At 39.2% G+C, this 18,064-nt stretch overlaps 3 protein-coding genes across 3 annotated transcripts; all 3 read right to left on the bottom strand.

The window, feature by feature from the left end:
- Positions 1-3,732: 3,732 nt before the first annotated feature.
- Positions 3,733-4,490, bottom strand: LOC121650371 (gamma-crystallin M3-like). Its single transcript, XM_042001849.1, has 3 exons — positions 4,467-4,490; positions 4,099-4,338; positions 3,733-4,011 (listed from the first exon to the last, which is right to left on the bottom strand). Exons 1-3 carry the CDS (start codon positions 4,479-4,481, stop codon positions 3,733-3,735), a joined length of 534 nt encoding a protein of 177 aa, XP_041857783.1. The 5' UTR covers positions 4,482-4,490.
- Positions 4,491-6,931: 2,441 nt separating this feature from the next.
- On the bottom strand, positions 6,932-7,793 carry LOC121650350 (gamma-crystallin M3-like). The gene is made up of 3 exons (XM_042001823.1): positions 7,726-7,793; positions 7,297-7,539; positions 6,932-7,207 (listed from the first exon to the last, which is right to left on the bottom strand). Exons 1-3 carry the CDS (start codon positions 7,735-7,737, stop codon positions 6,932-6,934), a joined length of 531 nt encoding a protein of 176 aa, XP_041857757.1. The 5' UTR covers positions 7,738-7,793.
- Positions 7,794-15,074: 7,281 nt separating this feature from the next.
- Positions 15,075-15,822, bottom strand: LOC121650336 (gamma-crystallin M3-like). The gene is made up of 3 exons (XM_042001798.1): positions 15,784-15,822; positions 15,439-15,681; positions 15,075-15,350 (listed from the first exon to the last, which is right to left on the bottom strand). The coding sequence occupies exons 1-3, from the start codon at positions 15,811-15,813 to the stop codon at positions 15,075-15,077; spliced, it is 549 nt and encodes a 182-aa protein (XP_041857732.1). The 5' UTR covers positions 15,814-15,822.
- Between the last annotated feature and the right edge of the window lie 2,242 nt (positions 15,823-18,064).

The following is an 18,064-nucleotide window of genomic DNA, read 5'->3' as shown; positions in this document are numbered from 1 at the left end:
GTCACACACAAATGTCATCATACAGCACAGCTGTAATATAGATTTGAAAATCTCGTAACAGACAGATTTGCATTGTTAACCGTACATCTTCATATGACAATTACAGCATTTCAGACGGAGGAACTTGAGGATTATGTTGATGGACAAGTTGATGGAGTAATGGATAAATGAAAGAATGGAGGAATCATGATTTAACGAGTGGGTAAAGGGATTCTTGACTTCTTTCATGACTCTCACATCATCATCACCAACTCTGGACCTCTTGGGCCAGGATCCTGCATGTTTTAAGGCATTTATGCTCCCTTTATGTACACAAATGAGTATTTCCATTTCTAATGTCATATATATAAAAGATGTGGGAGATGAGCGTGAGGCTGTGTAACCTAAGTGTTGAACATTAATGAACTCATTGGGTCTCATATTAAACTAGAAAGTGATTTCTTTTGGGCAAGGGTGTCAAAGAAATGTTGGTTGGGGGGCTACTTACAGCACAATTTGATCATATGTGGGCCAGACAATAAAATAATAGCATAACAGAAAAAAACTCCTAACTTTCCCCTTTCTTCTAGTGCAACGAATAGCGAATTCATCCCACTGTCCAGATTAGATTAAAGGGATCGCCAGCTTCGGCCGTTTTGGGCCAGTGTCCTGGAGGTTTTCCATGTTTACCTGCTACAACACACCTGGCCCAAATAAAACTGTTCTGCAGAAGCTTCTTAATGACCTATTATTTGAGTCATGTGTGTTGCAGTAGAAACCTCAAAGACCTGCAGGACAGTGGGTCAGAGGTGTTGCTAAGCAGACATCTAAATGTGACATTCACAGCTCGCTGCATTTCAGACTTATAGGAATATGACTGTTATGTCCTGAACACTAAGAAGTGTCACGATCATGGGCTGTGTGTGGGTCGTGTTCGTTTTCTAGTTATGGTTTTGGGTTATAGTTCTGGTTTTTGTCGTTAGTTTCTGCTTTAAGATCATGGTTTGGGTTTTTGGTTTTGTCATGTTAAGTTAGTTTTTCCCTTGTGTGCTCTGTGGTTTCTGTTTCTGCCTCGTTAGAACACCTGGTCTAATTATTCATCCACTTCACCTGTTTCTCATTACTCCCGTGTATATATGTCCTTGGTTTTCAGTCACTCCTTGTCAGATCCTCGTATGTCCTCTTATGTGGTCATATGCGGTACATGTAGTTAGTTTATTCCTGTCGTGTGTGGTTCCCTGTCCTGACTTTTGAGAGAATAAACCCTGTTACTTGCACTGAGTTCTGCCTCCTGCCCTGACTGCCTGCAATAGGGTCCTCACCTCCACCACAGACCGAGACAAAGAAGCTGAGAGGAAGACATGCAGCTTTCCATGTTAAAGAAAGCATCAATGGATAAATGTAGGGTCTCTTGTAGAGCAGCAGTGGCCGTAACCGTAACAAACTATTGGTGCCTTTCCATTACTCATCACATTGTATGTTATGGTATAGTATGGTATGGCTTTTTTTGAGAGTTGTTTACGCCCACAGGTGATGATTCTCTGTTTTCAATTAAGGTTTTGTGGTGGTTTAATGTCACCAGATAGTATCATCTACCATGCTGGGAACCTTGGCTGAGGTAGTATCGAAAAAGGTATGGGATGGCATTGGTGCCATGGCACTAACTCCAACGGATAAACAAAACGAAAAAGTGAACCATACCATACCATAGTGTACCAACCAAGTTAGTTCTAATCATGGCTGATCAGGGCAGTTTCTAATCCAGCGAGTTACCTGCTTAGAAATGATAAACTTTAACCTTTCTAATGCTGACGCCCATCAAGACAATAGACTATGAAATGTTGCATTGGATGCATGAATAGTAGAATAAATTGTTTGTTATGCGACTGGTGCAGGCTGATTATTAGTGAATCAGTAGCTGGCTTTGTGAGAGGTTTAGCCCTCTGTCACAAGTAGGACTGGTTTACGGTGCGACTGGAGCCCCATGAGCTCGTTTCCTCACAGCAGCGTCAGCCAGATGTTTTCATTCTACTGATGTTCTTATACTTACATTCAGCGAAGTGACAGCAACTAGGGATGGGAGTTCATGTTTGGACAGAAGGGGTTGGGGGGAGTACAGGCTTTGTTTGTATGTGTGTGAGTGTGTGTGCGAAAGAGACTACTCTGAGGTGTGTTTTAAAGGCTTTTAAATTTTGTTTTTAATATGCAGAATTTGTTTTTATTATGTAAAACACTTTGTGTTGCTTTGTGCATGAAAAGTGCTCTATAAATAAAATTGGATTGGATATGATGTGAAGTATGTAACCACTGCTAGAGGCTCAACAGACTTTATCTTTTGCTTTGCCTAAAAGTAAAGAGAGATATCCGGCTGACCTTTTAAGAGTCTTTGTAGGACTCATTCAGAACGCTGCACCAGGACCGAACATGTTACAGACATTAATAAAACCCTGCTAACATCCTGCTGAGAACATCGCAGTGGGGACTAATAATATGTCTCATTAATATCCAGAGGATGCTGGGTCTACGGATTATATAACATTTACAATTTGCTACCTGGCTAGTATGCAACAGGTGAGATGACCGAGTAACAAAGCTGGTAACCGGCATTTCTCCAGCTTGAATATCTCTTGGAAAACAAGGATTAATTCTGCCACTTAGCTTAATTTTGGGGTGCTGTCCCATCAGCCGAAAGGACCCCCCCCCAGTTGTTTCCTAAACAATTTCACAGAAAACAACCTATTTCACAAACAATACATTAAATTTTTTACATTTAAAATGGAAAACAGACTTTTTTTTTTTCACAGTAAAACAGATTTTGTTTTTCTAATTTTCGTTCTGTTTTAGGGATAATATGGAAAACTCTTGTGGCTCCCACAAAATGTTTTACTGGACTGAGCAAAACAAAATGCTGTAATGTTCCCATTGTGTGCTACAATGGTCGGCGTGAATCAGGCTCTTTTGTGTCCTCTTAGAATAAAGACACTGTAATTTCATTCAGTTCTTTTTGACCGTCAGCCTTTTTCAAGACAGATGCTAGTTTGATCTCTACATTACAGACTGATTGGCATTTAAGTCTCGTTGCATCAGAGATCTAATAAATTAAATATGTTGTAGTTAAAAATAAATAACTTTGAATAACATGAACTGGTGTAAAGAAATAGATACAACCTTAAAAACAACTTTAAGAGGTTGTTAAAAACTTTTCTATGAAATGTACAAATATAATGTACTGCTTCATATTTAATGATAAATTTAGGCTGATTAATATGGAATAAAGAGTGTAAACATCAGTGCTGTTTTTAAATATCACGCTACTTTTTTTCAGTGATAGGTGAGCAAAATGTTGTTTTTATGAATTGATTTCTCCATTTGAAATTAATTTCTTCTACTATCATTAATTTAATACTTATAGACTAATCATTAATTCGTGCTAAAGTTACATTGAGAATAGAAAATAATGTTTATTTTATTGGGTATAAATAGATATGTTAGGATGTTTTTTTTCCCTGAATTCATTATGTTTAGAAATGATGAGATGCTGCCATCTGATGGTGTGCAGTGTAGCTCCCTTAATAACTTTCACCTGCCTTCAGTACTTCAAAATTTCCCATGCATGAGGGTATTTCTAAATAATATGTTAAAACTTATACTTTTGTGAGGGTTTCATATCACTTAGTATTAAGTAATGGAGGAAATCATTTAAAAGATAATCACTAGATTTTATTTAAAATCTTATTTTTAAACACCAGAGCTCTAATAGCAGGAATCCATGATGCGCCTCATGCTCATGAACCTCATGCCGCTCATGCCCATGTCCCTGAAGCTCCTGTACTCTCCAGGCCTGAAGTACATCATCCTGCCTCTGAAGCTGGGCTGCTCGTACATCAGCCAGTGGCCGTCCATCACGTGGCAGGACATGCAGTCGTTCATGCGGTAGCGGTCCATCATGTTTTCACAGTCGTCCATCAGCTCGTGCATCATACCACCGAAGTTCTCCTTCTCGTAGATCCTCATCCTGAACTGGCCTCTGTGCTGTAAATTGAAATAAGTAAAAGCAAATATTAGATCTATTTTTAGATATTAGACGGAACTATTTTTACCAGGTTTGCTGGTTCATACCATGGGGATCATGCGGCAAGACCTGATGCAGTCACTCATGCCCATACGCTGGTAGTCGGAGTACTCTCCCCTCCTAACAAAGAACTGGTTTCCCATGTAGTTGGGGCGGTCGTAGACCATGAAGCAGCCGCTCTCCACCCTGCAGGAGTGGCACCTGCTCAGGTAGGAGTTCATGTCAGCGCAGTCGCTGCTGGTCTCATAGGAACGTCCCTGGAAGTTCCTGTCCTCGTAGAAGATGATCTGAGAAAACAAAACAAAAAAACAATAAAACCTTGACGACGCAGTAATGGATCACTTGAGTCTGCATCTCTGTTAGCATCTCAAGACACTGAACGTGTTTGACATTTAAGATGTGGCTGTGCACAGACCTTTCCCATGGTCATGGCTGCAGTTATAACTGTTTAGGCTCAAATGAACTGCACAGATTTGTCGATGTGATCCTGTGGCTTTTATACCTGACCTCACACCCAAAGCATACATGACCCCATTGTTCAAATTCCTGACAGAGCAATATGGAACAGAGGCCCCCATATACGGTTCAATTCAAAGGGACCGTTAACGGATCATGATTTGCGGTGGTTGCATTTGTGTGAAGAGGCCCTGCTTTGTATTGTCTTTGCTGCAGAATGATAGTGTGTTTTCCACAGATGCATCTTTTATTAAACTGGAAATCAAACGCCTCTTATCCTGATTAATGATTTTATAGGATTAAAACAATAAGATCAACAAATGACTGAGCAGAAGATAAAAACATGAAAATGTGACCATTGTTGCATCAGGGGTCATGATTGCTTATTGTTTATCGTAGAGTTTGATTTCATTTCAACAAATGCATGTTGGATTTGATCACATTTCTGCAGGATGAGGAGTTTATTCTTAAACATGACTTTCATCTTATTTGTTTGACATGATTTCTGACTGATTAGGAAGAATGAGTGTGCAAAGGAAAAAAAGTGTGCAACACAATTAGAGCTTTATTGGAATGATGCAAACAACAAAAACAATTATCAAGAAACATTAATAATACATGTTTCACTCCAAACATGTTCCTGCACAGACAGTACAAACATACCATTAAAAACACCCAGAAAGATTTAAATAACATATTTTACAAGTGATCCTGCTTCATCAATGCATAAAACAAACAGAAAAATCTATGAATGTTTTTTTGTCAAAATTACATGAACAAAATTTAGCTTTATGCATTAATAGAATTTCATTTTATTTGTTTAGATTTTGTTTTGTTTAAATTTAACAATTTCCTTTCAAAACCTTTGGGGACAACAAGATTTCCTTCATGCAAACAATAAATTACTACAATAAAATAAAGCACGCATTAATTAGTCACAATAGAAATTAAAACATAATGAAGTTTTCTCCCCATCTAGTTTTCTCTCCTTAAACCTAAAGTGTTATAGTCAGTTTTAAGTCTGTTGTGTTCTTGTAAATCTGTTTTTTATTGTCAAAAATCATCCACAGGTTGCAGATGATCATATGAGATGGTGCTAAAAAAAACAACCTTTGAACCAGAGACTGTAGATGATGAGATGGATGCAGCCAAGACTCTTTAGTGAAGATAAAGGTTGAGTTTAAGCCATTTTTCAATGCTTGCTGACATATATTTAACATGAATCATTATGCTGATATTACCTAGATTTTCTCCTCAGCCATCTGTCTTTCCACACAATTAAACAGATATTAGGCTAAAAAAAACAAACAAAAAAAAACATATTGTCCTCATATGGTCATATCTTGCATCAGAAAGTTTAATAATGGGGCTAAAATCAAATATGAGGCTTTGAAGCTGCAGAAAAAGCCCATTCATGTACTTTCTGTAGCGTCATGATATATTTGAGAGACACGTAATTTAACAAGCTTGTACAACTGAATGTTTTAGATCTAATTCAGCTGAACTTTCCAGCTGTTTCTGCTGATGGCAGGCACACTGAATGCCATTAGTCCTTCTAACACTAATTCTGAGACCATGTGGTCTCCAAGTGAGCTGAAATGGTAAAAAGCCATTTAAAAACTTTTTTTTATGTTTTTTTATTTGCTATGCACAATACTGTTTTTCTTTTATGTGTATTTATTTATTTCTTATGCACCTAGTGGGAGTAGAACTCCTAATTTTGTTGTACTATCATGTGCAATAACAATAAAGGCATTCTCATTTTACTTTTAACCCTTTCATGCACTTGATTTCTAGTATATGTATGGATGAGGGTGATATTTGCAAATTAGCCACTTCAGTGGACATCATTAGTGAGTCAACCAATACAATGCAACTCACTGAAAAATAAATTAATATTATAATATTTCATATATATTCAGACAGTGGAATCGGTAAAAGTTTGCCTCAGTGATAAAGAGAAAAAGGAAACTTTGCAACTGTATATATAAAATAGACTAAATATTACAGAATATCATTTTATAAATATTTTAAAGAATAGCTAAACATAAATAAAAAGCCAAATAAGAGTAAAGAAAAACATTACTGTGCGTTTAGATATCTAATATATTGTATGTGAAAAAATAGTGTCCCTGTTTTAATAATTCATGCATCAGAGGGTTAAATGACTGAAACACAAACTACTTCAAGCTATGAATTAAGAAAGGATATCAAGTGATAAACAAGTCATATTTTTATTTAATTGCATCTTCATTTGAGGCTGAACATGAGTCTCAGTCTGGTCCTTCCTCCAACAAATCCTCCATCTCTGCTTTAAAATGTTCTAACAACAAATCACACTGTCTAAAAGTAGCATATGCAGGTTTCAATTTAAGTATTGTTTATTTCAGAGGACAGAAAAATTAAAAACTTCAGCTTGGGAAGTTAACAGGAGTCAGTGATGCGCCTGATGGAGCTGAATCTCATTCGGTCGTATCCCATGTCCCTGAAGCTCCGGTACTCTCCGGGACGCAGGTACATCATCCTGCCTTGGTACTGCGGCTGCTCGTACATCAGCCAGTGGCCGTCCATCACATGGCAGGACATGCAGTCAGACATGTGGTAACGGTCCTGAATGTTGTCGCAGTCGTCCATCAGCTCGTTCATTTGACCCCCGAAGTTTTCCATCTCATAGATCCGGATTCTGTAGGACCCTTGGTACTGTTAGAAGACAGTGCTTTGATTAACATGTGGAGCATGTAACGCTTTGAATTTCTTAAAATATCTTAAGGTTTAGCCTTCAGTCATACCGTTGGGATCATACGACAGGACCTGATGCAGTCACTAAAGCCCGTCATACGCTGGTAGTCAGAGTACTCGCCCCTTCTCAGAAAGTACTGTTGACCCACGTAGTTGGGACGGTCATATACGATGAAGCAGCCGCTCTCCACCTTGCAGGATTGGCACCTGCTCAGGTGGGAGGACATGTCGGCGCAGTCGCTGCTGGTCTCATAGAAGCGACCCTGGAAGTTCTTGTCCTCGTAGAAGATGATCTAGAAACCAACAGATGAATGTCAATGAAATCCTCATTACTCCATCAATCCATCATTGAAGTGAATGCATGCATGCAGTCTTTATTTGTACACAAGGCACAAAAACAAACAAACAAACAAAAAAAAAAAAGTGAAGGGAGATGTCCTGACATGTAAGCAACATTCATATAAAAGTAATGAACCTACCTTTCCACGCATGGTGGCTGATAGACTGAGTGATGCTATAGCAATCCTATCCTGGATTTAAGCCTTTTTTATAGCTAACGTGGCAAACCAACAATCGATGGCACCATTGTATGGTATCCATGAGTCAGCAGCATGCAATGTTGCTCCCTCTGTTTGTGAATGCTGATGGGAAAGGGTTTTCATGTATCCTCTCTATCGTTCCAGATCAAATAGAGTCTATCGTTTAGTTTGGTTATATGCTTTGATGCACTGAACTTACTGACAGTGATACACTGAAACGATAAGAAACAAAGAGCACCTTTACATTTGATTCATTCCTTGTTTAATCATAAAATTATTGAACACTGACAACTATCTCAAACTGTTTTTATTATGTGCTTTTATTCACTGAAAACTGCAGCCAACAATTTAAAAACTACACATGATCGTCTTATTTACACACACAAAGAAAGAACATTAAAGTGGTGTAACCAGTTTGCATAATTACTAGGGGTGTAATAGTATGCAAAAATCATGGTTCGGTACGTACCCTGGTTTTAAGGTCATTGTTTGGTTCTTTTTCGGTACAAATGGGAACAAATGCAAAACATAAAACTGCTTAACTTTGGTGGAAACAGGAAACTGTTTGATGACATTAAAAATGAAAAACAAAAAAAGAAAACTGCTTGCAGTAAATTCTCCAATAAAAAATTCTTAAAAAAATAAAAATATGGAATAAATAGATTTTATTTTAATGGATGGTATCTCCACATATATGTTATAAGGGAGAGATGTTTCAAGGGAAAAATAAAGAAAATCCATTTTAACTTGTACAAATATTAATGTAATCCACATTTAAATGTTTTATTTTAAAATTAAAACTTTAATTGCATTTATGCTTTCAAAGAAAAACATATTAGTTTTAAAGTTATAACACTATTGGTTAATAAAACAATTGTTTGAATGATCACACATATTCAGATAAAGTCTTTATGTTACGGTGAGTCAGACAGGCAATGGTTTCTGGACCCCAAGATGCAGGCACTGAACAACCAGACGACAGAAAATGGTTAAAGAAAGAGTTTAATGGAGGTTTGAGCTGAATCCAGAGAACGGTTTTAATCCAAGTGCAGGATCCAGGGACCACAGTGGTTCACGGCTGACCAGACAGAGCGGATGGCAGGCAGAGTGTTGTGTGGAGCTGGCTAGAGCTGGAGAAGGAAGTGAATCAGAGCGGGAGGGAGACAATCCAGGAGGTTGGTGTGGCAGGCAGGGCTGATGGAATCCAGAGAACCAGGAATCTAGACACAAGACAGGGTTATGAGACACGAGTAGGCTGAAGGCAGATAACTAGAGAGGCCACGAAATACCAGGTAAGTAACTGGACAATCCAGCGAAGAATGTAGAAAGGTCTGGTGTTTCAATACTGTGGTGGCTGATTGGTGGATGAGATCCTGGTGTGGAGATCAGCCCAGGTGAGGCGATTGCTGCCTTGGTATTTCTCCTGGCCGGAAACAGACATGACACAACACAGACAGACAGAGGGAGCCAGACACACACACACACACACACAACGGAGACAGACAGGAACCCTAACACTTTATTCAAACTAAAAACTCTTCAATCATTTTTACGTTTTATTTACTTTACAGTGTTTGTCATCGTTAAAAACAAAAGTTACATAAAAATATAAATATCACTAAGTCGTTTTTAAGGGTCTTTAAAATAGAAACCATTAAGCACACTTTATCCAGAACGAGTTTTCAAAGTGCGCTTTCATCCACACGATGGGGGGCGGGGCTAAAGGGGGGACAGAGAAACACAGCTTGACACAAGACCTGCAGACCGATTTCGTCTTATACAGTCGTCTTTGTCCTTTTACATACTTCACTGGGAAGCCGAACTTCTCCAAAACAGGAGATTTTAACCACAGAAGAGGGTCTTCAAGCTCTGGTTTATCCTTAAATTGACTTGAATCAGAGATAGGGTTTTCTGGATCTGTCCTCCAGTGGTTTTCCTCTTATATAGCAGGAAGAACTTTTAATGTTGTTAACAATGTAATGTCTGATGTGTGCAACCTGTCTTGTGGGTCTGCACAGGGTTTTGTCCTTGGTCCTGTTTTGTTTTTGTTGTACCTGATGCCTCTTGGTCAGCTGATTTGTGGTTTTAACAACGCGTCCTATCACTTTTACGCTGATGACATTCAGTAGTATTGTTCTTTCAGTGACTCAGTTTCACTTTTATCTGTGTTTCTGGAATGTCTTGCATCAAAAACTGGCTTTCTTCAACTTACCTTCAGATAAATTCAAGCAAAACAGAAACTCTGGTCATTGCTCCCCATAAAAAGATTCCCCTGATCAAAAACCATCTTGGTGCTTTGGGCCCGTCTGTTAAAAGCAGCCTCAGAAACCTTGTAGTTGTGTTTGATCAAGCATGTCTGTCGTTCCCGACAACTGACCAAAAATGTTTCTTCTCATGTAAGAAATATCTCTAAAGTTAGGAGAATGTTGTCAAAATCAGATCTTGAAATGATCATTCATGCTTTCATCTCATCTGTAATTTTGTTTTCACTTGTTTCAATAAGCTGACTCTCAACAGACTTCAGTTAGTGCAGAACTCTGCTGTCAGGTATGCCCAGAACAGCCCACTTCATCCCTATTTCATCAAGATTTTGTTGACTTCCAGTCAAATTTCATATTGACTTTAAAATTTTACTTTGACTTTCCAGGTGTTACATGGGCGGCCCTCCACTATATTACTAACTTGCTATGTCCCTACTCCTCAGGACGCACCCTTCGGTCTCAAGGCCAGAGTCTCCTGAAGGTCTTAAAGACCCGTCTTAAAACCCAGGGAGACCTGGCTTTTCGGGCTGGAGCCCCAGGGCCAGTGATTGCCACAGGTGAGGGGTGTCCAGCTCCGGTCCTCGAGGGCCACAATCCTGCAGGTTTTCGATGTGTCCCTGCTCCAAAACCACCTGACTCAAATGAATGAGTCATTGTGCAAAACTTAATAGGCTGAAGGATCTATTTAATTTGAGTCAGGAGTGAACAGACATTTACTGTTCCATGTGGGAACTCTTTTCCAAACCGAATGTTCCGTACTGAAAAATCCAAATACACCCCTAATAATTTATGGACAAGAGTTGATCAATGAACTAGAAAATAATTTTTTAAAGTTTATTATGGAATAACTTGAGGGTCTCCCTCTCTATGTATATATATATATATATATATATATATATATATATATATATATATATATATATGTATGGCACTGTGCACGGTTTAGTGCCCCAAGCTTGTAAGGTGCGTGACAGGAAATGATACAAGGCAAAAAACAGGAAGGGTGAAGCTCCACGTTCCACGATGCATGTTCAGTGCCGAGCATCTGAGGTTCATTAAAGAGGGTAAAAATACCACAAATACTGTTTTTGTACACGATGACTGAAAGAGCTACCTATGTACTTTGTATGAGAATGTGTAATGCAGTATGTGGATCCAATGATGGATTATTTGATCTGATGTTTACGGATTTACAGATGTAGGTGAGTCATTGTAGATTATCCTGTGAAGATCGCACTGCTGGGTACGCTGTAAGTTCAGTTTGCAGTGGTATTTCATCCTTGCTATAACTGAAAAATGTTCTTAATTTCATGTTTAACGTCTTTCTGTGTCGAGCTGCATGAGGCAGACCACTGCTGCAGCCTGTAAATTTTGAGTTAACACAGACATTTTGCACATCCTGAAGTACACTACTGCATTTTATTTGATATCAGTGTATTAGGTGTTATATGTTGTATGGACACTGATATGCGGTTTGATTTTATTTCTTTGCTTTTGTTAAGAGTGACCGCTTCAGTTGTTCATGCACCAGCTAATCGACATATCTTTTTTTTCTGGAAAAGTGTATTTACTGGGACTCAGTTTTCTTCGGTAAAATGTTGACATCCACAAGTAAACCCAGCATTTGACAGTATTAGACTTCTGTAAAGCTGCCCTTTCATTGTTTATTCCTTTGGTTTTATTTTGGGCAGTCATGGAATAAAGACCCCACAATATAACTTTGTGTCTGGTAAATGGAAATTTATTGTGCATATATATATATTAGTGCTGGGCACGTTAACGCGTTAATTGCGCATTAACAGTGTTAATTTTTTTAATCGCGTGTTAAAAAAATTTTTTTTTTGCTGGCCGCTGGCTTTGATGACAGAAACATGGCGTCCATGTCTCTCTTCCCTGCTGCAGCGGTGCGTCTGACGTGATCGGGAGAGAGCAGGTTTATTAAAATAAAGAGATGTTTTCTGTCTGGAACAGGAAGAAGAAAAAAAAAAGAACCGGACGTTTCTCTTTGTCAAAATACATGCAGATGGACAGAACATCGTAATTTTTAGATGGAAAAGTTTTTTATTACTATTTTTTTTAATAAATGCGGTTTTAATTTATGCAAGACAGCAAAGGTAAGACATGCTTTCTGATTTTTACAAACATGCAGCATAAATCGGGCCTTCTTCTGCCTCTGGTTCGGTGAATCTTGGTCATATCGAGATGAAACTTCCAGCTGTGGAATCTGTGAGATGTGAGCTTTCAGTAGAGGAGCCGTTTGTTCGTGTTCATGTCGTGGGGTGGACACGGGGAGACATCATCTGTGTTTACATATTTTTCTGACTTTGTGTAGCTGCTCTTTAAATAATTTGCTGTCTTAACTGTGTTTGTTGGTGATAGAAATGGTTTTACTGAGCTGGTAGCTGAGATTCTGGACTTTCTGTGGATACCACACATGTTTAGAGATACAGCTACAGACCTGATGCTACACCCGGAAACGAGATGTTAACCCTTAACTCCCGGTAGCGGAGGCTGAAAATGAAAGTTTAGAGAATTTATATCCAGAAATGTGGATAATGAAGCAGTGAAGGTGCATGGATGGAAGTTATTGTGCATATTGTGAATATTTCTCTCTCCTCACCATCTAGAAGCTGTGAGATTCTCATCCTGCTTTCTGTCTGTTCACCTGATGCTGATATTCATCACATATTGTTCCTTCTGTGTTTAGAAGGAAGCAGCTTCACAGCTTTAAATTCATCCTGCTGACTTTTTACCTTTTAGTTAGTAAATCCTGAACATGTCATCCTTCTTTCTTATAAATATTTGATTTTATAAATATATATGAAGAAATATTTTATCTGAAAATTGCTGCAAAACCTGTTGATGTGTTTAGTGCAGGGGTCTGCAGCCTTTCCAGTCCAAAGAGCCATTTTTCCCTCAGCCAGCTAAATAAAACTACTTTAGAGACGCAAATGTTCCGAGACTTCAAAAAGTCAGCTTAATATATATTTTTAATGAAGAGCCACCATAGGATGTTTGTTATTTTTGAAGAACCACATTTTTATTTCTGTTTTTAGGTTTTAAAATAAAGAAAAACATCGCAGCATGTCATGCGATTAATCGCGATTAAAAATTTTAATCGTTGCCCAGCACTAATATATATATATATATATATATATATATATATATATATATATATATATATGAAAGGGCAGCTTTAAATATACATATAAATTGTCCCCTTGCCCTCCGATGGCGGTCTCTCATCCATCCAAGCTCTGGTCCTCTACCAGAGGTCTGGGAGCTTGAGGGTTCTGTGCAGTATCTTTGCTGTTCCTAGGACTGCACTCTCCTGGACCGAGATGTCTGAGCTTGTCCTGGGATCTGCTGTAGCCACTCTTCCAGTTTGGGAGTTACTGCCCCGAGTGCTCCGATGACCACGGGCACCACTGTTGCCTTCCCTTTCCAGGCCTTCTCAAGTTCTTCTTTCAGGCCTTGGTATTTCTCCAGTTTCTCATGTTTCTTTTTCCTGATGTTACAATCGCTTGGTATTGCGATGTCGTCCACAACGGCTTTCCTCTGCTGTTTGTCCATCACCACAATGTCCGGCTGGTTTGTCATTACCATTTTGTCGGTCTGGATCTGGAAGGAGGTGTTTCCCACCTTGACGTCGGGGCTTCCAGTCTGTACTCCGCACAGATGTTTCTGTATACTATACCAGACACTTGGTTATGAGGCTCCTTGTAAGCTTTCCCTGCCAGCATCTTACACCCTGCAGTTATGTGCTGGATTGTCTCAGGGGCCTCTTTGCACAGTCTGCACCTGGGGTCTTGTCTTGTATGGTAGACCTGGTTCTCTATTGCTGTGGTGCTCAAGGCCTGCTCCTGTGCAGCTATGATCAGTGCCTCTGTGCTGTCTTTCAGTCCAGCCCTTTCCTGCCATTGGTAGGATTTCTCGATATCAGCCACTTCAGTTATTTGTCGGTGGTACATCCCATGGAGGGGCTTTTCCTCCCATGATGGTTCCTCCATCACCACTTGATCTGTTTTCCACTGCCTGAGACATTCACCGAGCACTTCGTCCGTTGAGGCCATATATATATATATATATACATATATATATATATAATTTATTTCTTTTTTACAATGATTTGGTGACCCCCTGAAACATAAATAGAAGCTATTCTGGTGGATCTTACAGAACTAGCAGGGAAATAGTTGAAAAATCCAGTTGACATGCAGGGTCTTGACCATTTAGGATCTTATATAGACTCTAATTTAGTCTATATGAAATCTAATTTGGGCGTGTTGATACTCTAGAGTTGATCATGCTCCTCCTGTGTCACATGATTATTGTAGCTCAGATGTCATGATGATGCTGCCACTGTTATTGATGTTTAGGTAATCTGTAGTTGATCATTTAAAAAGATTTATTCTACCATGTTTAGTTTAATTTACTCATCAGTATAGTTTATTATTGTTTTAAAGAAGTATTGATGTTCTTTAGTTTTATTTTTATTCCATTCCATTCTTGCAATGAAGATATTAATGCACACTGTAAAATGATTTTACTTTGAGGTGCACGAAATATTGATATCAGTGATGATGAAAACGTACCATTACCTTTTGTATTGACAGGAAAAGTTTTGGTATCGCCCATCCCTAATGTCATCACACTTTTTCTTTTGTATTGCTTTCCCTTTAAAATGTGACAAGATACTTATTCTCCTAAAGAACCAGGGATGTAAACTGGGTTGAGTGATATACGTTTATAATGAGCCTTACCTACAGCTACTTCCTTTGTTAGTTTTAGTTTAGTAAACCTTTAACACATTTACTGTGTATATCTAACAGATGTATTTACTTTATTTTACTGCATAAATGGAAATTTTTCTGCAAACTCTTAAGTCTTATTTTGTTGCACTTGTGCAATAACTGTTGAGGCAGTAATTTATTAATTTGTTTATATATTATAGAATAAAAAAAAAAATCACACTCAGTTTTTTTTTTTTTGGTTTTATTTTAATTTTGTATTTTCAACTGGAAATGTTTAGCACATGTCCATGATGCGCCTCATGCTCATGAACCTCATGCCACTGAATCCCATGTCCCTGAAGCTCCTGTACTCTCCAGGCCTCAGGTACATCATCCTGCCTCTGTAGCTGGGCTGCTCGTACATCAGCCAGTGGCCGTCCATCACGTTGCAGGACATGCAGTCGTTCATGCGGTAGCGGTCCATGATGTTGTCGCAGTCGTCCATCAGCTCGTGCATCATACCACCGAAGTTCTCCCTCTCATAGATCCTCATCCTGAACTGGCCTCTGTACTGTTTGTTTAGAAACAGAAAAAACAATGAAAGTAAAGTGTTTTACTTGGACTCAATTGAAGACGATGGTGGGCTGCTTTAAACATACCATGGGGATCATACGGCAAGACCTGATGCCACTGCTCATTCCCATCATGCTCATGTAGTCGGCGTACTCTCCCCTCCTCATGAAGTACTGGTTTCCCATGTAGTTGGGGCGGTCGTAGACCATGAAGCAGCCGCTCTCCACCCTGCAGGAGTGGCACCTGCTCAGGTAGGAGGACATGTCGGCACAGTCGCTCATGCACTCATAGTGGCGACCCTGGAAGTTCCTGTCCTCGTAGAAGATGATCTGAGGACGTTCAGTTAGATCCACAGTCAACTTTAATTTCTCACATGCACTTTATAATTTACAATGAATATGAGTTTGGGTTTGAAGTATTGTGAAGGTTACCTTGCCCATGCTCATGTCAGTGGTGGACATGCTTGTAGGTGAGCTGTTGCTGTTGCGTCTGCTACCGCTGCACTGCTGTCCTGTTCGGTTTAACCTTTTATACCTGATCAAACCCTACACAGCCAGTGGGCCCCCTTTGTTTAAACCCCTGACCCAGCAACATGGTATAGAGTGCTGTACCAGTCTGTGGTTCAATGTCATCAAATCACATGATTGGGCCCCCAAAGTCTTCAGAAATGCAACCCTTTGAGTTGTAAATTGATTATGTCTCTATAATTTGGATTGGTTGCAATAAACGAAACTAAACGCTACATCATCTAGCAGATGCTTTTATATTTTATGATGTTTTTATTAGAATTCCAAATAATCCATATTAAAACTACAATCTATACTTTAACAACAAAGTAAATTTAATAGATTTACCTAAGATCTGACAGTATGATATCATTGAATGCATTTTCCTGCATTATAAATGTTATGTTTTTTAGTTTTTAAGGTTTTTAATGTGCATTTACATGTATATGTATATAGTACATAATTACAGTTAATATAGTAAAACTCAAATGTTTTTACTTGTATGTGTTTTAAATGCATTTTCCCCAAAAGATGATTACATACAAATAAAACTGTTCATAAGGCAAGAAAAGTCACTTTTACATAAGGTATAGGTGGAAATATTTAGTCATGATAATCATCCTGCAATGTGCATACATTTTATAACAAAATCAAAAGAAGCATCCCGGGAATCCTTTTTTAATGAACGACTCTTTTCAGATGTAAAAAAAATGTTAAGTGACGTCACAATGATGCCGTGTTTAATTACTATTTGCTCTGAGGCTGTTTGTGTGCACACACCCTTGCGGGGGCAGCTACCTAAGCAGGGAAATCCAGACTTTCCTCTCCCCGGCCACATTCACCAGCTCATCCGGATGGATCCCGAGGCGTTCCCAGGCCAGCCGAGAGATGTAGTCCGTCCAGTGTGTCCTAGGTCTTCCCTGCGGCCTCCTCCCGATGAGACGTTGCTTGGAACACCTCACCAGGGAGGCGTTCAGGAGGCATCCTGATCAGATGCTCGAGCCACCTCATCTGGCTCCTCTCGATGTGGAGGAGCAGCGACTCTGAGCCCCTCCCGAGCTTCTCACCCTATTTTTAAGGGAGAGCCGGGCCACCCTGCGGAAAAAACTAATTTCGGCCGCTCGTGATCTTGTTCTTTCGGTCACTACCCACAGCTCATGACCATAGGTGAGGGTAGGAACGTAGATCGACTGGTAAATCAAGAGCTTTGCCTTTTGGCTCAGCGCCTTCTTCACCACGACAGACCGATGCAGAGTCCGCGTCACTGCAGATGCACCGATCTCCTGCTCCATCCTTCCCACACTCATGAACAAGACCCCGAGATACGTGAACTCCTCCACTTGGGGCAGGACCTCATTCACAACCCGGAGAAGGCACTCCACCCTTTTCTGGCTAAGGACCATGGTCTTGGATTTGGAGGTGCTGATTCTCATCCCAGCTGCTTCACACTCGGCTGCGAATTGCTCCAGTGAGAGCTGAAGATCACGGCCCGATGAAGCCAACAGAACCACATCATCCGCAAAGAGCAGAGACCCAATCCTGAGGCCACCGAACCGGATCCTCTCAACACCTCGGCTGTGCCTAGAAATTCTGTCCATAAAAGTTATGAACAGAACTGGTGACAAAGGGCAGCCTTGGTATAGTCCAACCCTCACCGGAAACATGAAACAGTGACTCATTAAATTTAATATGTATAGGTCCACATGTGTATTGCTCCACTTTCCTTAATGAGTTAATAAATATTAGAATTGGTTAACCCTTATAAGTTGGCTGTATTGTGAAGGGTTATAAGATTTCAGTACAATAGCTTAACCCTTTAAACCCAACCCAAGAAAAAATTGGAAAAAAGTCATTTTTAAAAATCTGAAGTCTTTATTTGGCCCTTTAACAAAATGTAAAAAAAACAAAAACAAACAAAAAAAAAAAAAAAAAAAACACAAAAAACAAAAAAAGAATGAATGTATATTTACTGTTTACCATGTAATAACGTCAAAAATTACTGTAGCGCATCATTGTATCACTGTATTAATAAAACAGGGTTTTGCGCAAAGTTTTTACCATAAAGTGAAGCAAAAAGTTTCAGAAATGGTGTCAGATATACAGCATTTAAGGGTTTTTTTGCAGTTAATTTGGCTAATTTAATGTGATCCAGGTACCATGGTAATATCCATAATCTTTCTCCTTTGATTTGGCCATTTACTAACAT

Source organism: Melanotaenia boesemani, chromosome 12, assembly GCF_017639745.1.
Source record: "Melanotaenia boesemani isolate fMelBoe1 chromosome 12, fMelBoe1.pri, whole genome shotgun sequence".
Taxonomy (NCBI): Eukaryota; Metazoa; Chordata; class Actinopteri; order Atheriniformes; family Melanotaeniidae; genus Melanotaenia; species Melanotaenia boesemani.
Note: the sequence above shows the minus strand (reverse complement) of the source record. Positions and strands in the feature narration are given on the sequence as shown.